Source organism: Colobus angolensis, unplaced genomic scaffold, assembly GCF_000951035.1.
Source record: "Colobus angolensis palliatus isolate OR3802 unplaced genomic scaffold, Cang.pa_1.0 Scaffold40, whole genome shotgun sequence".
NCBI classification, from domain to species: Eukaryota; Metazoa; Chordata; class Mammalia; order Primates; family Cercopithecidae; genus Colobus; species Colobus angolensis.
In genome coordinates this window covers 8,861,158-8,883,989 of record NW_012117377.1, presented here as the reverse complement: position 1 = coordinate 8,883,989, position 22,832 = coordinate 8,861,158, and the positions used below count along the sequence as shown (strand labels likewise).

Genomic DNA, 22,832 nt, shown 5'->3' with positions numbered 1-22,832 from the left:
AAAAAAAAAAAAAAAATAGTAACTGGTTAAATGAAAGACCCCATAAACAGAGTTTCAAATAAACCACAGCCTGGAAAATATATTAGTATTATTTAGCAAGCATTAGTATTCAGAACAATTACTTTTAAGATTAAAAAAAAGATAGTATGTTGGAAAGCACATTAGAAAAAAATTGGCAAAGGATTTGAACAGGCATTTCGCTAATACTCAGGGAAACAGAAAGTGAATCCCAGCGCCACGTCATACGCCTGCTCTCTGCCGCTCTCATCTGCGGCCAGTGCGGTCCCATCTCCTCCACCATCTGTCTCCAGGACTCTGTCCCAGGGCATCCCCAGTTCTCAGGGGTACTTGCTTCCACCGGTCACGGCTACCAATGGGAGAGCTCCTACACCCCCTGGCTCCTTTAACACTCCTTGAACAGCATAAAACACTGTGGAAGTAACATTCCAACAGAAAATATCTGAATTATCTCGCCAGTTCTCCCTACTGGCAGTAACTCAGGGTCGTCCGAAACACAGCTGCTCCGAGGTGACGCACTGCCTCTGCTAGCAGCTTTCAAATGCAGTTTTCTATCCCTGAGGGGAACTTACTGGGCACCCCACTCACATACACACAGTATTTTTTACTCTGATGACATTAAGCCTATCACTATCATTTTTTTCACTTTTTTTTTTAGAGGATGATCAAATGCTTTGACCATTCGTAAACCAATGGTCACAGATGTTTAAGGATTTGGGGGATCTACTTGAATCCAGCTTGTGGAAACTGAAAAAGGATGTTGCTCTTATAGTAAAAAAGAAGAGAGAATATTTACTGCATGTCAAATAGTGAAGACACACCAACTGAAAACTGAAGATATTCAAGCTTCGAGTTGTGAAGATGATTTGTGTAGCTGACAAGCTTACCTCATTTCCCACTTACTTTACCTATTTCTTCTACCAGTTTCAAGCAAAACCCTCTTTCCATGTGATTGCAAATCATCTCTGTAACCTAACGGCTGCTGGAATGGCCTCCGTTCTGGACGCATAGAGGGGAACCACACACACGGGTCTATCTGAGGGTGGAGGGTGGGAGGAGGGAGAGGGCGAATGATTGGCACTCGGAGCTCTGGGATCAGACTGCTGAGGTGAAATCCCGGTTGAGTCCATCACTTACTAACTGCAGGGTTTGGGGCCACTGACTTGCCCTCTCTAAGCCCCTCTTTCCTCATTTGTTTTATGGGAAGGATAACAGTATTTATGGCAAATGGTTAATGAACATAAAGCACTTCGAACAGTGCCTGAAACACAGACGTGATTGATAAGCATTCACCATTAGTATTTTTATGGTAAACAGTTCAAAACTTCAAATGAAGCTCTTTTATCTACATTGCTTGCTGTCAGACCTGCAGACAATGGTTATTTCATGTCTCTCATTTTGTATCTTGCTCTGAACAAGTTTGAATTCTACCTCTACTTATTCTTCTCTTCTCATAAGTTTATCTGAAATACTGTTATGTTGAATTTTTTCAGCAGCAGGAATGCCCATATGATGGGACCTTTTCAGTGTAGGGTCTGCAGTTCAAGGATTATAACTGTTAGTGAAAACTCTACTAGGAGTTAGTCTATCTTGAAGCCAATCTTGATTCCACAAATTGACTGATGGGTGTTAGTCAAGGATATATAAAAAGCTCAACACCACTGATCATTAGAGAAATGCAAACCCAAACCACAATGAGACACCCTCTCACACCAGTCAGAATGGCTATTACTCAAAAGTCAAAAAAAAAAAAGATGCTAGGCTGGATGTGGCGGCTCATGCCTGTAATCCCAGCACTTTGGGAGGCAGGCAGATCACCTGAGGTCGGGAGTTTGAGATCAGCCTGACCAATATGGAGAAACTCCCACTCTACTAAAAATACAAAATGAGCCGGGCATGGTGGCACATGCTTGTAATCCCAGCTAATCGGCAGGCTAAGGCAGGAGAATCACTTGAACCCAGGAGGCAGAGGTTGTGGTGAGCCAAGATCGTGCCATTGCACTCCAGCCCAGGCAACAAGAGCAAAACTCTGTCTCAAAATACAAACAAACAAAACACAGATGCTGGCGAGGCTGCAGCGAAAAAGGAATGCTTACACACTGTTGGTGAAAGTGTAAATTAGTTCAACCGTTGTGGAAAACAGTGTGGTTATTCCTCAAAGACTTCAAAACAAGTACCTTCCAACCCAGCAATCCCATTACTGGGCATATACCCAAAGGAATATAACTTGTTCTATTATAAAGGCACACATGTGTGTATGTTCACTGCAGCACTACTCACAATAGCAAAGACATGGAATCAACCTAGAAGTCCATCAATACTAGACTGGATGAAGAAAATGTGGTAGATATACACCATGGAATGCCATGTAGCCATAAAAAGAATGAGATCATGTCCTCTGCAGCAACATGGACGGTGCTGGAGGTCATTATCCTCAGCAAACTGACGCAAACCAATGCAAGAACAGAAAACCGAATACCACATGTTCTCACTTGTAAGTGGGAGCTAAGTGATGGGAACACATGGACAGAGGAGAACACCACACACTGGGACCTCTCAGAGGGTGGAGAGTGGGTGGAAAGAGAGGGTCAGGAAAACTAACAAATGGGTGCAGGGCTTAATATCTGGGTGACAAAATAATCCGTATGACAAACCCCCATGTCACTTTACCTATGTAACAAACCTGCACATGTACCCCTGAACTTTAAAAAAAAAAAAAAACTTTTGGGGCCAAAGACAGACTACTACTACTACTTCTTCTTCTTTTTTTTTTTTTTTTGAGATGGAGTCTTGCTCTGTCGCCCAGGCTGGAGTGCAATGGTGTGATCTCAGCACACTGCAACCTCTACCTTCTGGGTTCAAGCAATTCTCCTGCCTCAGCCTCCCTGAGCAGCTGGGATTACAAGGCACCCGCCACCAGGCCCAGCTAATTTCTGTATTTTTAGTAGAGACGAGGTTTCACCATGTTGGTCAGGCTGGTCTCGAACTCCTGACATAAAGTGATCCACCCGCCTCGGCCTCCCAAAATGCTGGGATTACAGGCATGAGCCACCGTGCCCAGCCCAAAGACTTCTAATAACAACAGTAGTGATAATGGTGAAACTTAATAAGTGCTTACACCATGTGCCAGGCACTAATCCAAGTGCTAAACATGTTAGCTCATTTAATTCTCACAATAATCTGATGAGGTTGAGTAACTTGCCTAGGCCACTGTAAGCACAGAGGCTGATGCCAGAGCCTGCATCCCCAACCATGATGGCCTGCTGCCTGACGGTGCAGGACCGACCCTGAGAGTCCTGGCTGATATGCAGAAAAAATCAGGAAGGGGAAAATAAGGGGGTGACAACCTCACTCCTTGCTCCCTAAAATATGAAGTTAAGGAAGTCAAATGGGATGATGCTGAAGCTGCACTGGCAGGAGAGGCTGTCAAGGGCTCCAAAAAGGAACCTCTCTAGAAAGACCAGGGAATCTGGGCTAGTGATTTCAACTTAATAGCAAGGTCCAAGGATTCGTATGGGAGGCACGGGTTTTGCGTGCAGCTCAGGTCCTGACCACATACACAAGTGAACTAAAAAAACTGCTGTAACCCTGGAGGCCAAGTGTGGAGCACCTCGTGGTGACAGCCAGGACAGGGTCAACAAAGGCATCACAGAATCCTGGTGAGACTCTGTCAGTGAGACACAGTAACAGTAGAGGCTGGGCAGACTCAGTTCAAAAGACAGAAGCCATTCCCACTCCCAGCGGCCAGGCCGAGGGAGGTCTTTTGAACTGAGCCTCAACGTTTTTGACAATTAGCAGTTTACTCACCTGAGGTGAGTCATATACTTTCAGCAAATGGGAGCAGGCAGAACCTTGGGGGATTAAAAGGAAAATCAGGATGAGACACACACGTACCTCAAGCCAGAGGACGGGGTCACACTGCTACCTTCAGAATCAGGGTCAACGCTCGAGAATACACTGCAAAAGCTAGAAACAGGGACAGGATAGCTTCACCTAGTGGTTCCCAAATGCGTTGTCAAAAACACAGAGGCTCCGACCTCCTGACCTCCTGAATGCAAACTCCCGGAGGCGCTAAGGAGCCTATTACTGTTTTGTGACTCAGATGTGCAGCTCCTCGCGGGCTCTATTGCTCCGGCACCGCTTTCTAATTTTAGAGCTGAGAAAACCTTTCCTAAGGTCCCACAAGTTAGGGCACAGCTGAGGATCTGTATCTTGTGATGACCAGGCCAGGACAGAGGAAGCAGAGGTAGGGTGGGCAGTACTACCACCAAGAATCCCCATCTTCGAGTTAGATACCCTCCTTCTTCTTATAGGCAGAACAGAAGGGTCTCCCAACATGAATCATATTCCTAAATATTTTATCTTCCCCACTTTTTAGTAGAAATTCCATAAAGGAGTGGTTGTCTTGTTTAGGTAATGAACAACATGATCGCTATGTATATATGTGTTTATTATATGCTTATTACAAAAGAAAATGTCTTTTGCCTTATTTTAGGGCTTCCATGTAAAACTTAGTTAAAATACAAAAAGTAAATTAGAGAAAAATTCTGCTTAGGCAGTGAAAATTGACAGCAACTTATAAGCTGTATCCTTAAACCTAGTCACAGATACAGAATTAGGTAAAGATAAAATGATAAGCCCATTTATTGGCAAGAAACAGGTTAGGCCACTTAAGCAGCGTGTTTCTACCACTATACAAATACGCAGGCCGGTCCAAACACTAAACCACCATTCAATTGACAACCCTTTATTTTTCAACTTAGGTAACAGTCCAAAAGCAGTGTAAATGGGCGAAAAACTAGGCAAAAATAGCAAAGAGTGCAGTTTCATTTAGCAAAGGCTCAAGAGAGCATGTGGAGACGCTCACTGGAAGGTGAGATTCCCTTCCTACTGCGGTAAGGCAAGCAGCAGTTCCTGCTGGACACTAACGCTGGTGTGCGCCCTCCGTGAACAATGCTGCTGCTGTACAGAGTGGGCACCGCCTCCCCTCAGACCTGCCAGCTCATTCATGAAAACCTACCAGGAACACATCAGTGAAAAATACGTCAAATATGAGTTCTCTCTTACAAGCAATAAAATCACAAAATCAGCTGAGATTTGAAATTTAGGGTAAGCTAGGACAATTTCCTGCTTTTTAATATGTAGATATTTTAGATTTGACAATCGTTTCCACATACACTCAGGCTTACAGAAGAGTTTCAAATATCAAATAGAGAAGCTGTTAATTCGCGCATGTTATGACTTCAGTTAATTCTTCCAGTGTTCAGACTTCAGAGCTGCTAATAACACTAAACTCAATACCGTGTTTGTTGAGTCTGTCAATCAACTTTGTTTTGGAAAAAGCTGCTCCAGGTGTGAAGACCCCGCCCCTATAAAACAAGAAGAAGAAACAGTGCACTCAGCTCCTCTCCAGTCTCCTATTTCACAGGCCTCACTATCAAATTGCTACAGAACCCATGAAAACCCGAGTCTTCATGCTCATCACGGCTTCCTTCCTAGAATCAGCCAAATGAGCAAGTAGCTATTAGTCAGGAGAAACCTGCACCACAGCCAACCCTATCTAGACTGGCTCCGTTCCTGGTGATACTGTTTCCATTCTATGCCTGTGTCCAAGGGGCACACTGTGCGCCATCACCCTGAAGAACCGCTGTTGTTTATAAGGACAGTCCTCAGACTCGCGGGGATTAAAGAAAGACCCGAATGGAATAAATTTAGGTAATCAATTATTATTAAAGTGGATTAAATTGGATGAAAAAGAAGTTTTTAAAAATATGATAGCTAACATTCATAAATGCTAAATATTTTCAAGGGGGACCTAAGTATTCAAAACAATTGTATATAGGTTTTACTATGTACAAATTTTACTTTTATTAATCCTGTTTTGGGTCATGCCTGATTTACTTCTCAGCAGCAGGACTATGCTCGTTTGAAAAGCCCGCCTCGTTTCAGGGTGAGAGCTAAATGCTCCAGTAAGACAGTACGTCTGATCATCATCTAGCCAGGATCCTATGGTTCCACTTATGCTGGTGTCAGGCAGGGTTACTACTGCCAGCTGGGTGTAGTTCAGCACTGACTGGAGGCTCCTAGTAATACTACTTAACAACAGGGAGCTTTTTTGTGTGGCTGACTCTGGACTTGAGCTATTTTTATAAAGAGCCGAAGTTAACTTATGGCTCTCCGACTTTTCTGTCTCCTCTCATTTACCTCCACAGTTGTTCCTCTGGGACCAGCTCTGGGCTGGTAAGAAGCTGTCCTTCTCAAAGTTTTAATTTACCTATATTTTTGGAGCAAAGGAACTGAACTATAAATGCTTATGTGCAAACCCAAAGCCTGAAAATCAAATCAAAATAAGCTAAAATATAACACAGATAAAAAAGATATCTTCTAACTGGAAGAAAACCAAACTTACGCCTTAGGTAGATCAGAAGCATCATTCAGAAGAGTCATGGCTGCCTGGACCATAGCTATGGGGGTAGCCACATAGCCAGCCTCTGCAGAAAACAGTTGATCAAGGATAAAGAAAGCATTCATGAAGTATCCATTCAACGACATCAAAAATCCAATGGTAGATTTTATATCTAACTCTAGGTGTGCAGATTTCTTTTCAATAGATACTCTAGTCACTTAACAAAAATAACATTTCTATAGTATTTATGAAGTGTTAGGAACTGTACTGTTTTAAATCTATTAAACTCATTTAATTTTCATAACAATTATTTAAGGTCAATATTATTTTTATCCCATAGAGAGAGAGGTTAAGTGACTTGCCCAAACTAACAGGTAGTGACTGAGCCAGAAGCACACCCAGGCAGCCGGGTCCGGAGTCCACACTCCTACCCACTGCACTGCACTGCTTCTTGACAATCACTGAAGCCAACGATCCTGGGTTTTTTGTTTCTCTATTAATACACTGAGCCGATCCCTATCTGTATTCACACACTTCACTTAAAAACAACAACAAAAAAAACCCTCTCCATTTTTTTCTTAGAGAAAAATGACTAAACACGAGTAAGTTTTAAAAATGTTTATAAACAAATGGAACGTTAGCATTTATAATCCTGTCAAATAATGAAAATACAGTCAACTTACCTTAAAAAGTCAGGTGGGAATCTGAGAAAAGGGCAAGATGGAAACATACTATCATCTGGCTTGATTAAAATCCCCCGCGGGCCAGGCATGGCAGTTCATGCCTGTAATCCCAACACTGAGGACTGAAGGCTGAGGCAAGAGGATTGCTTGAGCCCAGCCTAGGCAACATAGTGAGACCCCGTCTCAATAAAAAATAATAGCCTGTGACCTGTCAGGGCTGACAGTAATTATACCACAGTATTCACAAGTGGACTTGTCTGTCTCTGACAGTAATTATACCACAGTTCACAAGTGGACTTGTCTGTCTCTGACAGTAATTATACCACAGTTCACAAGTGGACTTGTCTGTCTCTGACAGTAATTATACCACAGTTCACAAGTGGACTTGTCTGTCTCTGACAGTAATTATACCACAGTTCACAAGTGGACTTGTCTGTCTCTGCACAGTTCTCTAAAATGTATAGCAAAAGTTCTTGAACGTTTTTGGGCAACATTCTTTTAACAACCTATCAAAAGCCATTCCCTTCCCTTGAAAAGTGCACGTGTGCATACACATTTTACAAACAATGTCAGGGTGTTCAGAGACTAAAGAAATCCTAGACTACAGATTTGACTGATGTTATAATTACACTGCTTGCATATGAGACTCAAACAGGTAAATATCAACCAATCCCTTTTCCTATTAATACTAATTAAAACTTGCCATTCGGAATTATTGAATCATACTCCAAAAAAAGCCAGAGGGAAGGATGCACTAATAAAATTGGATTATATCAATAATTTCAATCTTCTTTTGACAGAATAATTTTAAGTTACTTAATTTGTACAAATGTATTTCTAAAACAAGCTTCAAAAAGCTTGTAATGGCATTCTACTTTACAGCTTAAGAGTACGAGATTCCCAAGCATTCTTAAGTGATATGTGAAATACCTGGTCCTTTCACCTGAGTACAGATTTTGATATTTGGTTTGTTCTTATCAGTACCAATGCCTTGGCTGTATCCTTGACCAAAGAACGTCAACATGAATGAGGCGGCATCGATCTGTGAAAGAGAAAGCAAAGGGCGCATTTCATAAATACGTCATTTCCTTCTGGAACACAGTAAAACCGACTATTCTATTTCAAGGGAGACATTTTCAACAGATGAAAACATTATTTCATCTGCCAGAATATCCTGTCATCATTTAAGCAGGGAGTGAAAATTAACTCTTTGAAGCTGTAAGTTTTGAAGACTGATGTGATGCTGGGGGTAGGGGAGTGGTAAGAAATAGGGAAGAAATAAAGATGAACTGGAAATAGTTTTTATTGGGGGGCAGAATATAGAAATCTGGTTTTAGATACCTATTTGAGGCGATAAGACAAAAATAACCAGCAAGTAATGGAAAATGGGCCTGGAGTACAGGTATATAACTGTTTCATAATTGTTCCACTTAAAGATGTAAAAATTAGACTCAAAAAATTAAATTCTAGAGGACTTATCCTAGCATGTTTCACAATCACTAAATTTAGGAATGAGGTGATAAAGAATGCAATCATGATCAACACATTTTTATTAAGTATTAACGAAGGGTCAGAGACCATCTTAGGCCCTGAGACATAAATATATGATCACTGCCTTTCCTGGAGCTTACAGTTTAATAAGAGGGAAGGGGGAGAGAGAGAGAACCAGATTAAATAACAATATGAGACACAAACTACAACATACGGGAATAGCTCAGAGGAGGGTGTTACTAATCTACCAGGCAGAGGGCAATGCTTCTGAAGTGTATACAGACACACACACAAACACATTTTAATATATTTTTTTAAAACTCAAAAAGTAGATGGATTCCAGAAAGGAGAACCCATTATTTAAAGGGAAGAAGGGATGTAGTAGCATAGCCTTTCCAGAACATACAATTCAAGAGGTACAGACAAGGTCAGCTACACATGCCACACTTGTCCCCTCTCCTGCTATGGTGCCCACACTCATGGGTTCTAATCCTCTCTCAGGCTACACACACTATCCAACCCAGCATCGTCTCTGGGTGGCTCCTACCCATTAATTTCAAAGCTGGATGAAACATGAAACCCATGTGCCGTCCAGAACCAGATCATGAAGGGTCTCTGAAGATGGACTTCCGGCCAGTTGTGCTCCGGGGGTGGGTACCAGAACCACTCACATCTGGAACCTTCTTCCTTCCTCCACAGCAGTGATTCTCAACCCTGGCAGCACATCAGCGCCACTGGGCAGGTTTAGAAAGCCCCAGTGCCCAAGCTGCATTCCAGACCAACTGAACCAGAGTCTCTGGTCATCTGTTTTGGCTTCTCTTCCACAGCTGGGAACCAATGCTCTATGCTTTCAGGCCCCACTGCAGACCTACTGAATCGGAATGTCCAGAAGCAGGATGAGGGCCTGTGTAGGTGAAAAAAGCTCCCTAGGTGATTCTTTTTATTATTATTATTATTATTATTTATTATTTTTTTTTTTTGAGATGGAGTCTCGCTCTGTCGCCCAGGCTGGAGTGCGGTGGCGCGATCTCGGCTCACTGCAGTCTCTGTCTTCCGGGTTCACGCCATTCTCCTGCCTCAGCCTCCTGAGTAGCTGGGACTACAGGCGTGCACCACCACGTCCAGCTAATTTTTGTATTTTTAGTAGAGATGGGGTTTCACCATGTTGGCCAGGCTGGTCTCAAACTCCTGACCTCAAGTGATCCGCCTGCCTCAGCCTCCCAAAGTGCTGGGATTACAGGTGTGCGCCACCATGCCCGGCTAATTTTTGTATTTTTAGTAGAGATGGGGTTTCACCATGTTGGCCAGGCTGGTCTCAAACTCCTGACCTCAAGTGATCCGCCTGCCTCAGCCTCCCAAAGTGCTGGGATTACAGGTGTGAGCCCCCATGCCTGGCCATGATTCTGATATATGAAATCTCAGTTAAGAATCACTGCCAAAGCAGTGGGTCAGGAACATTTTATAAAGAAGGCAATGACAAGGTCAGATTTTCTGTCTTAGAAAGATCTTTTGGACAGCAGTGGGAAGAAAGCAAGCATAGGAAGGCTATGAAAAGTTGAAGCAAGAGACAGAAGCCTGCACTACCAGCCACGAGCCGGAACCTGCACTATCCACAAAGTAAAACAGCAACCCAAAGAATAACAGAAAATATTTTCTAGTCCTTTTGTTCATTTCTGAATTGGGTTGTTTGTTTTTTGTTGTTGAGTTCTAGGAGTTCTCTTTATTTTCTGGATATGAATCTTCTGTCAAATATATGATTTGAAAATATTTTCTCCAAAGAAGACATACAAATGGCCAATAATTGCAAATGAAAAGATGTTCAACACTAATAATCATCAGGTAAATGCAAGTCAAAAATACAGTGAGATACCACCTCACGGCCATTACAGAAAATAATATGTCGGTGAGGATGCGGAGAAACTGGAACTCTTGTATACTGCTGGTGGGAAGGTAAAACGGTGCAGCAGCTCTGCAGAACAATTTAGTGGCTCCTCGAGAAGTTAAATATATAATTTACGTATGGTCTAGCATTCCATTTCTGAGTATATGCCCAAAAGAATTTAAAGCAGAATCTTGAAGAGGTTATCTGTACACCCACGTTCGCAGCAGCATAACTGGCAATAGCCAAAAGCTGGAGGCAACCCACGTGTTCATTGATGAATGAATGGATGCGCAAAATGTGATCCCGACAGGCAACAATCATTCACCCTTAAAGAGTAAAGAAATTCCAACATACGCTACAATATGGATGAATCTTGAAGACCTTATGCTAAGTGAAATAAGCCAGTCACAAAAAGACAAAGACTGATTCCATTTACATGAGGCACTTGGAGTCATCAAATTCATAGAGGCAGAAAGTGGAATGTGGTTGCCAGGGGCTGGGGGAAGGGGGAAATGAGGAGTTATTGTTTAATGGGTGTAGAGTTTCAGTTTTGCAAGATGAAAAGTGTTCTGGACATGGATGGTGGTGATGGCTGCACAAAAATGTGAATGTACTTAATACCACTCAACATTTTTAAATGGTTAAGATGGTAAATTTTATGTTTTGTGTATTTTACCACAATAAGAAGAAAAAAGAGGCTGGGCACGGTGGCTCACGCCTGTAATCCCAGCACTCTGGGAGGCTGAGTCGGGTGGATCACGAGGTCATGAGTTCAAGACCATCCTGGCCAACATGGTGAAACCGTGTCTCTACTAAAAATACAAAAAAATTAGCCGGGCGTGGTGGCGCATTCCTGCACAGTGCTTACATTAAGTGCACAGGCGGGGGGATTAGCCTTGTACAAGGGAATATGTCATCCAGAGAGGAGGAAAGACGGTCAAGATGGGAACAGTGATGATAGGTCTGAAGGTAGGAATTTGAGGGGATCCAAAACGGTGCTCTCAGTTATTTTAGTGAGGTAGGAGTTGGGATAATTTGCAGATAGGGAAGACAGCTGCAGTTGGATAGATTTTGAAAAAAGCCACTGAGAGGAAATAAGAGGCAGGACTAATGAAAAGGAAAAGAATCAGCAAGTGATGCTCACATTCCACAGAGGGGGAAATGGGAACCTGCTGCGACCATCTGTTCAGCAGTGGGGTTTCCCCCGGCGTGCCTCGTGTCAAGGAGATGAAAGCTAATGACCCAAGGCCTGAGCCAGGGTTGGGATCTGTGAGCCAAATGGTAGAAAACGAGGCAGTCCTATTGTTAGGGACACTGGACACACAGAAATTCACTTGATCCACCAGAATCCAGGGGGTGTGGAAGAGGAAGTGAAACTGGGGGCAGAGGCGGCACAAAGGAAAAGATAACAGAGGAGAAAAATGGAGGAGGAAAAATATCTGAGATTTCTAGAAGTGAAGAGAACACAATTTCTGGAGCTAAATGGCTGGGTTCTCATCCCAGCTGGGGCATGTACTAGCTGGAGAAACTTGGGCAGGTTTCTTAGCCTCTGTGTGCCTCAGTTCTCTAATCTGTGAAATGGAGAGAATAATAATACCTACATTCAAGGGTGTTTGAAAAGATTCAATTATCTAATTGACATAAAGCACTTAAAAGAGTGTCTGAAACACAGTGCCCTGTCAAGTGTTAGATGATACTGTCATCGCACTGAGGAAAAGTAAAAACAAAGAAAATATTATTTTAGTGTCTGAATACAAAAGAAAGGATTACCTGTTTTTGTGTTGGGCCTTGTTTTGAAAAATAGCCAAAGGAGAAGAACCATGGGAACTAAAGGAAAAAACAAAAAACAAAAAAACACCTCAGTGATATTTTTTTAAAACCCATGGAAAATACTTCTAATAAAAATAATTTAATTTCATAAAATCTTACTTACTTTTATGAGAAGTTGCCTTCCAATTCCAAACCTCACAAAGAATAAAAAGAAAAGTCCTGCAAACATCAGCTTAATAACAGAGGTGATTCCTCCCACAGTTACGTAAGCAGCATACTGAACCTGGATGACGGAGAATACAAAGTTAGAACATTACTCCCTGCATTGTAGACCAAGTAATACAAGAATGTTAGCTACCTGTACCTTTCTTTTCCATCACAAATGTGGAACAAAAGCAGTTTCCACTTTATAAATGCATTATGTTCTGAAACCTTGTTCAGAAACCAGACACTGGGAGCCTATTTTCTGTCTTGTTTGTCAGACCTGGTGAACAGGAAGTATGATAGTCTACTTTTTAAAGAAAATTGTTTATAAATAGTAATTAGCTTCCCCTACTTGGACACAAAAATCTCCATAATCCCTATTGTATCTGAGTTTAGCAATCACACATTACAGAATGCAGAGAATTTCCTATGAGAAAATGCCCTCCACCTTTTAACTTGAAATATAGTTTTCTCCTGAAGTCTCAGAATGAAAGCAATTACTTTCCTCACCAAAAGCAGCAGGACAGCACTCCAGGTGTGGCAAGGAGAGAAGGGACAGAAAGGGTTCCAGACATTTCCACAAGCAAGAGTTTCTAGCAACTGAAACGCTAAACAGGGATGCTGGGGTGCTTATGACAGCAGGATTTCCCGTACTAAATTTGCTGCTATTGTGTTACATTAGAAAGATACTCAGCAGCCAGATCTGAAGCAAAAGACAAGGCTATAAAATACAAAATGTTCTACCCTAATGATTCTGTATATTTCCAGAGGCTGAAACATGTATTCTTTAGCTCTTCCTTTTTCTGCCTTATAAACAAAAATATCTGACACTGAATAGATAGGGGAACTGTAACACACACAGAATATTCTTTATTGATAAATAAACCATATATTATACTTACTGGTGATTCCTCTAAATTTTCATACAAGTAACGTTGAGTCCTCTTTACAACAGACACATCAGATCCCATAAAAGGAATGGAATAACCTTTGAGTTCCCGACAATAAGAAACTGGCCACCTGCAAGACAGGCCTATGAATATTTTGCATTTCCTGCAGTTACAGCTTTGGCTGGTAAATGTCTGAATAAGCAGATCAGTGGCCGGGAGCGGTGGCTCATGCCTGGAATCCCAGCACTTTGGGAGGCCAAGGCAGGAGGATGACTTAAGGCCAGGAGTTTGAGACCAACCTGGGCAACAAAGAGAGACTCTGTCTCAAAAGAAAAAAAAAACAAAAAAACCAGAATGCTCCTTTCAACAGCCCAACCCTAAATTCTTATCTCTGAACTCCTCACATATGTCCTGCAGTATAAAACTGAAGTACATTTTTAAAAAAGAAAAAAAGTTCCGCATAAAATTTAGTTGACAGTTAATTTCTACATTGATAGGGAAAAGTCATAAAATTCACTTATTTCCTAGGATTCAAATGTTTTATAATATATGAAGTACTTAAGCTTATGGTAATGTATTAATCATAACTTATTTATCTGTGAAAACAATTCTGAACTTATTACAAAATAGTCTCCAAGCTTTTCTTAGTAACATACTTTATTAATAGCCAAACCAACAACAATATACTTAGACTAGATATATAAAAAATGGATTTTAAGTAAATATACCTTCTCTTCAATTTTGGACCAATGAGTGGGACAGGTTTCAGATTTGATGCATTTCGTAGTTTTCTCAAATTACTCTGATCTCTAAAACCATAAATGGCTGACTTCCAGGTACCATCATGAATGCTCAACCCCTAATAAAATATTTCAAGAGTTAAAGAAACATGTCTTAAGAGGTAGTTACAAACAATCTTTCACTTATATTTGGACAAGGCATAATCCTTATTTAATAATCTTGAGGAGAATTTTCATGACCAGCTAGGGAGCAGTCACATTCATTAGCTTGATCGTACTCAGTATTTACACCAAGAGAAGCCCTTTCTTTTCCCCTCCTATCATTCTTTATATTCTGTAATAAGTTACTTAGTTTTACTTCACCAATTTTACTCAACTAATTGACCATATTCCTTCAAGATCAGCCACTCTAATCCTTTCGTTTCCTGCCCCATATGATCTGCAGAAATAGCCACCCTAATCCTCTCTCGATCCTACACAAACTCCTCGACATCTCCGGACACGCCCGTGTGCACCTTTATGCATACATACACCGCGTCCTGTGCATCTCTCCATCCTGCTACACCTGGTTCCCTGTCTACCTCCAACGCCTCTTACTCCAGCCCCAAGTTATAGATCTGTCTTCCTACAGAAGTCTGGGTAAAATAATCTTTTAAAACATTTAAAGTTCACTAATATGATTTGTATTTTAATTGCTTTCCTCAGTCCCTTGATTTCTTTTTGGTATCACAGCCAGTGCAGAGTCCTTAGTATTTGCTTGATCTTACTCAGACTCTCATTTATTCACTGATTTTTCATCCTTTCATGAGACTTTGGGCTGTCAGTGCCTTCCATTCTACCAATACTCTTTACCCCCAGCGCCACCGAGAAACAGGTGGCTGAGATGAGACCCCAGGAGAGGACATGACCTCTGAACTTACTATCACAGCGCTGGCCTTTTTTTTTGAGACAGAGTCTCGCTCTTATCGCCCAGGAGGGAGTGCCAGTGGCACGATCTCAGCTCACCGCAACCTCCGCCTCCCGGGTTCAAGCAATTCTCCTGTCTCAGCCTCCTGAGTAGCTGGGATTACAGGAGTGTGCCACCACGCCCGGATAATTTTTGTATTTTTAGTAAAGACAGGGTTTCACCATGTTGGCCAGGCTGGTCTTGAACTCCTGACCTCTGGCAAGCCGCCCGCTTCGGCCTCCCAAAGTGCTGGGATTGCAGGCGTGATCCACCGCGCCCGGCCTAGCGCTGACCTTTCTTTCCCAACCTCTAGGTGGGCCTTTTAATTCTCTATTACATGAATAAACTTCATTTATTATATTGATTGTATGTCATTGTATTATGTCCTTCCTTCTATGTTGTTTACATTGTTTAGGTGAACAGAATAATTCAGAAAGATTCAAAACTAATTCTATCACAAGATTTTCAAAGAGGGATATCCGTGAGGCAGATATGATGGTATCTTTCATTGTTAATAAACAAACTAAGAGAAACAATAAAACCATCAAAAGATTCAGGTTTTTCTATCTCAGCTTTGATGATACTGAAAAGCAGAGATACCAAATCTAATTTTCATTCTGGTACAGATTTATTTCTTCTGTTTTATTAAAACTACAACAGAACTAAAGTCTTAAAGGTTTGATTTGTTGTCACTCAATCTGAGCCTAGCCAAAAGGGCCTATGTGAATCTCTACAAATGTGAAGATTCCAAACACCAGGAGAAAACAGCTTTTTAAAAATCTAAAAGTATTTTCTTATACGACTAAGCCATCAAAAAGGAAAAAATTACATTCAATTTAAAAAAAAAAATTTGCCTTTCACAGAAAAATATAGAGATGTACCTACTATAATTTTATTAAATTGTATATTGATATATGTTATGAAGTCAACATACATGTAAACATCCAGGCCGAGAACTACAGGCAGCCACTAAGAAGGCCCTCCTTCTGTCCTGCCTTTACAGTAATCAAGAAAGATTCTTTTCTTTAGAGTTTAATCACCTCAGAATTCATCCCTAAGCATTACAATTAGTTTTGCCTGTTTCTAAGCTTTACAGAAATGCAGTCAAGCATGATTTATTACTTAGCATTTGGCTTTTTATGTTTGAAATTGTGATGTCAGGATTTATCACGTGTTGTAAAATAACTCCTACACTGCAGCTAGCCTTTTGACTTTCTTACCCGTGTGTTTTGGGAAACATTCTCAATTTTAAAAGTACACAAGTGTATCGCTTTTTCATTACATTTAATGCCTCTTTGTCTTTTTGTAGAAGCCATTCCCAACCGTGAGGGCTTCCACAATCCATCTAAACTTGATTTTTGTGCAGGGTGCAAAAGTATGATTCCAATTCCATGTTTTCTCCAAGCAGATACTCAATTGTCCCAGCATCATCTCCTGAAAAGCCCCTTCCTGTTCCTGCCATCTTGAAGCCTGGAGGCCTGCTGGGAGGAGGAATTCTAAACGACAAGTATGTCTGGAAAGCTGTGGTCCAAGGCCATTTTTGCTATGAGCGGGATCTCTAGAACCAAAGGGAGGACACAGCTCTTCTTAAAACTGAAGGTATTTATGGCTGAGATAAAGTGAGTACAAAGAATAATACTGACTCCTGGCAGCAAACCAGGCAAAACCAGAGTAACATGGAGAAAGGTAACGTGTGCCCACGGAAACAGTGGCACTAAGTGTGCCTAATTCCAAAGCAGCCTTCCTGCTGAGGCCGCTAGACACAGCAGCTCTGTGATGCTGTGCTCCTCGAGCATCTGATCGAATGAAAAGTAAATACACACAAATAAAAGTGGCCTTGTAAACAGAAAAGAAAAATGACACTGTGTATCAAGGGTTTACCCTGACTTAATGACAGGTCTTGATACGCAGGAGTGTCTTTCTGCTTTACCCTCTCTCAAGAATATCCTGCCTGTTCTCAGCCCTTTGAGTTTCCACATACATTTTAGAAACAGCTTGTCAAGATGCACATCAAAACAAACCAAAAAATCCGTTTGTGATTCTGATGGGAACTGTATGAGATTATAAACAAATCTGAAGAAAATTCACAACTACAAAATGGATTCATATTTTAATCCATGAATACGCTGGATCCTTCAATTTATGTCTTCTTTATGGCCCCTCAATAAAGGTTTACAGTTTTCTTCACAGAAATCTTGTACATTTTCTATTACTTACTCTTGGTACTTTATTTATTTAATGCTATCATAAATGGTCTTTTTTACAAAAATAATCACCTTCTAACTGTAGCCGGCATACAGAAATACAGCTGATTTTTATATTAATTTCATATCCAGGAACAATAAAAACTATTGTGGAAATCAATGAAACGGAATAGAAAAATCAACAAAACCAAAAGTTGGTTATTTGAAGAGGTCAACAAAACTGATACATTTTAGCTAGACAGACCAAAAAAAAAAAAAAAGAGAGAGAGAAAGAAAACCCGAACTACTAAAATCAGGAATAAAAGAGGGAACATTATTACCAACATTATCGAAATAAAAAGGAGTCTAAAGGAATACTATGAACAAGTGTATGCCCACAAGTTAGATAACCCAGGTGAAATGGACACATTCCTGAAAGACACTGTTACGAGCTGAATTGCATCCCCACCCAGAATCAGAAATTCACATGCTGAAGACCTAACCCCCAGCACCTCAGAATGTGACCTTATTTGGAAAAGAGTTTTACCAGCAGTTCACAAAACTCTTCTATTAATGCTAATGTTATCTGTAGGTTCTTTTCGATTTTCTACATTCACAGTTATATCATCCATAGAAAATAGTTTTGTTTCTTCCTTTCTAATCTATTTGCAGTTCATTTCTGTTTTCCTGCCTTATTCCCCTGGCGAGGATCTGGCTGAAGTAATGATAATGGGCATCTGTGTCTTATTCCTGATGTCAGAGCAAAAGTTCTTCATGTTAAACACTGGGCGTCACACTTCTTACAAGTTTCGTTTGTTTTAAAGAGATGGGGGTCTCTTGCTGTGACATTCAGGGTGGAATATAGTGATGTGATCATAGCTTACTGTGGCCCTGAACTCCTGGGCTCAAGCTATCCCTGCCTCACCCTCCAAGGAGCTGAGACTACTGCTGCACACCACCACACCCAGGTTGTTACAGCTTAAAAAAAAAAAAAAACTTCCCTGCTATTGTTAGTTTGCTGTAAATTTTTTTTTAATTTTTAAAAAATTATTATACTTTTAAGTTCTAGGGTACATGTGCACAACGTGCAGGTTACATATGTATACATGTGCATGTTGGTGTGCTGCACCCATTAACTCATCATTTACATTAGTTATATCTCCTAATGCTATTCCTCCCCCTGGCCCCTCCCCACAATAGGACCCGGTGTGTGATGCTCCCCTTCCTGTGTCCAAGTGATCTCATTGTTCAGTTCCCACCTATGAGTGAGAACATGCGGTGGTTGGTTTTCTGTTCTTGTGATAGTTTGCTGAGAATGATGGTTTCCAGCTGCATCCATGTCCCTACAAAGGACACAAACTCACCCTTTTTTATGTGCTGTAAATTTTAACCATGGATATTACATTTTACCTATCTACTTTTTTCTACTGACATGATCATATGATTTTCTAACTTTAGCCTGTAATGAGGTAAATTATAGATTATACAGTGCCAAACCTTGCATTCCTGCTCTAAAACCAGTTTGGTCAAAATATATTATTCTGTGTATATATCGCTATTTTTAATTCACTAAAGTTTGTTTAGGATTTTTACATCTATGTTCCTATGAGACTAGACTGAACTTTTCCATTATGGAATTGCTCTTGCAGGGTTTTGAAATCAAAGTTACGCTAGCCTTGTCCACTGAATTCGTTCGACAAACAACTATTGAGATGCTATTACGTGACCAGCACTGCTCTAGGGCTTCAGTGAATTAAATGAGAACGATCCCTCCTTGTGCGGTGCTCACATTTAGAGACAGTGATGAAGCTAACAGAAAAGATCATATCTAGAATTTAGAAGGTGAGAAGCACCACAGCAGAAGAGAAAAAGGACAGCAGATAACATGAACTGCTGGTGCTAGGCAAAGGAGTTGGTTTGCAATTTTAAATAGGATGGTCAGGGCAGGCTTCAGTTAGGAAAGTGACATTTCAGAAAAGACTTGATGGAGGTGAGGGAGCTAGGCATGCAAATATCTGGGAGAACGGTTTGCAGGCAAAGGAAACTGCCAGTAGAAAAGCTCTAAGGCAGGAGTGTGCAGGTGTGTCCAAGGAGCGGAGCAGAAATCAGTGTCAATGGAGAACAAACGGGCAAAGTGTGGGGGAGAAGGCTGGAGAGGTCACTGGGGCCAGATCGTTCACAACCATTCAAACTACTGTAACGACCAGGCTTTCTTTCTGAATGCAGCAATTCTGAGCTGAGGAGTGACATGGTCTAAGTTATGTCTGAAAAAGATCACAGTGGCTGTTATATTGAGCATAGACTGTAGAATTGGTGGTACCAAGGGAAGTAGTAAAAAAAAAAATGGTCAGATTCTGACATATCTTAAGCTAGAGTCAACAAATTTCCTGACAGGTTGCCCAGGTCTGGCACTAGACTGTTATTCTGCAGCTACTCCTTATCCTTTTTCTCTTAAGCTTTTTATTTATACATAAAAAATTGTAGCTGGGAGTGGTGGCGCACACCTGTAATCTCAGCTATTCAGGAGGCTGAGGCAGGAGAATCGCCTGAAACGGGGAGGCAGAGGTTGCAGTGAGCTGAGATTGTGCTACTGCACTCCGGCCTGGGCGACAGAGTGAGACCCCATCTCAAAAAAAAAAAAAAAAAAAAAAATTGAATCATAGACTGATTCTGATTGCTCTTGTCAAAGGCAAATATCTTGGGCCGCCAAAATCACTAAGGAAAGCTCTAGCTGTAAACTGCTTAGGGCAAACCTGCCTCCCATTCTATTCAACGTCACCCCTCGGCTCACTGAGACAGATGCATATCTGATTGCCTCCTTTGGAAAGGCTAATCAGAAACTGAAAGAATGTAACGCTGTGTCTCACCTGTCTGTGACCCGGAACCTCCCTCCTCACTCCCAGTCTTCCTGCCTTTGCTTCAAGTTGTCCCGCCTTTCCAGACCGAACCAATGCACTTCTTACATGTATTGACTAATGTCTCATGTCTCCCTAAAATATAGAAAATCAAGCTGTGTCCTGACCACCTTGGGCACATGTCATCCCGACTTCCTGAGGCTGTGTCACGGGACAGGTGTGTCCTCAACCTTGGCAAAATCAACCTGCTTTTTTGAGATGGAGTCTTGCTCTGCCACCCAGGCTGGAGTGCAGTGGTGTGATCTCAGCTCACTGCAGCCTCCGCCTCCTGGGTTCAAGTGATTCTCCTGCCTCAGCCTCCAGGCTAGCTGCAATTACAGGCACCTGCCACCACACCCAGCTAATTTTTTGTATTTTTAGTAGAGATGGAGTTCCACCATGTTAGCCATGTAGGATATAATAAATTCCTCTTCTAAAGATTCAGCCTGTAAATTGTTAAGTACAATGAGTTCTGAGATCCTCTCCAAGAACCAATGTATCAGTATGTTCCGCTCCTGTTCTTTGTTCTTTATTTTAAAAGTTTAACTTCCTGGTTCTTTATGTCTCCTTGCCCCTAGTTTTAGTAAACAACCCCTATCTAGCCTCTATCACCTGCTGGGACCTTAGTCACTCCTGGTCACCTGCTTTGACCTTAGTCACCCGTGGTCACCTGCCCTGACTTCAGTCATCCTTGGTCATCTGCTCTTAGTCATCCTGAGCCACGTGTTCTGTAACTATTCTTCCTGCCAAGCTACTCACCCCGTCACTCTGGCTTGTACCCCTGTTCTCTTTAAAATAGTCAACCGGAATTAGCTTAGACTGTGCAGTCCAACCCTAGCCAACAGGGGAGCAACACAGCAGTAGGGCCACCTGTGTCAGGGATAAGAACGCTTTCTCCTCCCTTGTTCAGCTGTGCTCTCACCATTGCTTCATCCACGAGACACACCCTTCTACAGAAGTAAAGTTGCCTTAAGGGAGGAGACCACCCCTCATACTGTCTTATGCCCAATGACTGCCTCCAAAGAAAGAAGAAGTAAGAACTAAAAGGCAGAAATGAAATCCACAAGCAGACAGCCCGGCGCCACACGCTGGGCCTGGTAAAGATCCACCCCTAACCTAATCGGTTATTTGCATTAAAAAAGCACTGGGAATATCCCCGTCCTGTTCTGTTCCGTTCTGATTACTGGTGCAGCAGCCCCCAGTCACGTACCCCCTGCTTGGTCAGTTGATCACGACCCTCTCAGACGGACCCGCTTAGAGTTGTGAGCCCTTAAAAGGGACAGGAATTGCTCACTCGGGGAGCTCAGGTGTTGGAGATGTGAGTCTTGCTGAAGCTCCCAGCCGAATAAAGCCCTTCCTTTTTTAACTCAGTGTCTGAGGGGTTTTGTCTGCAGCATGTCCTGCTACATTTCTTGGTTCCCTGACCAGGAATCGAGGTGATTAATGGACGGTTGAGGCAGCCCCTTAGGCAGCTTAGGCCTGCCCTGTGGAACATCCCTGCGGGGGACTCCAGCCAGCTTGAGCGACGCGGATCCTGAGAGCCCTCCCGGGTAGGCACCTACCCCAGTGGAACGCCTCGCCAGAGCAGCGCGTGGCAGGCCCCCGTGGAGAATCAACGCAGTGGCTGAACACCCGGGAAGGAACTGGCTCTTGAAGTCCGGACGTCTGAAACTTGGTAAGACTAGTCTTTGGAACTTGCCCACTCGAGTGGAAGCGTGGCCTGATTACCCACGGAGTGCCTGTACCAGCACTTTGGTTTTTGTTTTTGACTTGACTTGGATTGCTTGATACTTTGGTTTTGACCTGGCTTGGATTTCTTGATACTCTGATTTTTGTTTTGATTCTGGTTTGGTGTAAACTGTAAAAGTGTGTGTGTGCCCTTTTTACCCATTCTTTCTTTTGTGGTGTACGTGTGAGTGTGGTGTTTTGTCTCGAAGAAGCATGGGTCAGGCACAAAGTAAGCCCACCCCACTAGGAACTATGTTGAAAAATTTCAAGAAAGGGTTTAAGGGAGACTATGGAGTACTATGACAACGGAGACTATGGAGTACTATGACACTAGGAAAACTTAAAACTTTGTGTAAGATAGACTGGCCAGCATTAGAGGTGCGTTGGCCATCACAAGGAAACCTGGACAGGTCCCTTCTTTCAAAGGTATGGCACAAGGTAACCCGTAAGTCAGGGCACCCAGACCACTTCCCATACACAGACACTTGATTACAGCTGGTTTTAGACCACCTGCCCCCTTGACAGTGGTTGAGAGAACAGCAGCATAAGCAGGAGGCAGAGGCAAGGAAAGACCAGCAGAGAGAGACAGAAAGAGAAAGGGAGAGGCAAAAGGAAAGTCAAAGAGAAAAAGAGACAGAAAATCAGAGAGAGAGAGAGAAAGAAAGATATATATATATGTGTGTGTGTGTATATATATACACACACATACACACAAGTAGTTAAGAAAAAAAAACAGTGTACCCTATTCATTTAAAAGCCAAGGTAAAATTAAAACTTATAATTGATAATTTAAGGTATTCTCCGTAACCCTATAACACTCCAATACCACTTTGTTGTCAGTGTAAACAAGGGCATATCCTGAAAGCACTGAGGCCTTCCTACCAAAAATCCTTAACCCAGTAACCCACAGATGGCCCAAAGTGCATTCAATCTGTAGCGGCAACTGCTTTGCTAACAGAAAAAAGTAAAAAAATAACTTTTAGCGGAAAGCTCATTG

The 22,832-nt window shown here is 41.9% G+C and overlaps 2 protein-coding genes across 2 annotated transcripts in view; one reads left to right on the top strand and one right to left on the bottom strand.

The window, feature by feature from the left end:
• Window positions 1-828, top strand: part of KIF28P — a 75,527-nt gene extending 74,699 nt beyond the window's left edge. Inside the window, 1 exon segment of the mRNA XM_011955776.1 lies at window positions 679-828. Within this exon segment, the coding sequence (XP_011811166.1) occupies window positions 679-828 (150 nt within the window).
• A 3,925-nt stretch (window positions 829-4,753) lies between these two features.
• SCCPDH (saccharopine dehydrogenase (putative)) overlaps window positions 4,754-22,832 on the bottom strand; it is a gene marked incomplete at its 5' end in the record, with an annotated part of 61,420 nt that continues 43,341 nt past the window's right edge. Inside the window, 7 exons of the mRNA XM_011955775.1 lie at window positions 4,754-5,387; window positions 6,428-6,509; window positions 8,038-8,149; window positions 12,251-12,307; window positions 12,414-12,533; window positions 13,357-13,474; window positions 14,073-14,203. Coding sequence (XP_011811165.1) covers window positions 5,282-5,387; window positions 6,428-6,509; window positions 8,038-8,149; window positions 12,251-12,307; window positions 12,414-12,533; window positions 13,357-13,474; window positions 14,073-14,203 — 726 coding nt within the window. The remainder of the gene's footprint in view (window positions 5,388-6,427; window positions 6,510-8,037; window positions 8,150-12,250; window positions 12,308-12,413; window positions 12,534-13,356; window positions 13,475-14,072; window positions 14,204-22,832) is intronic.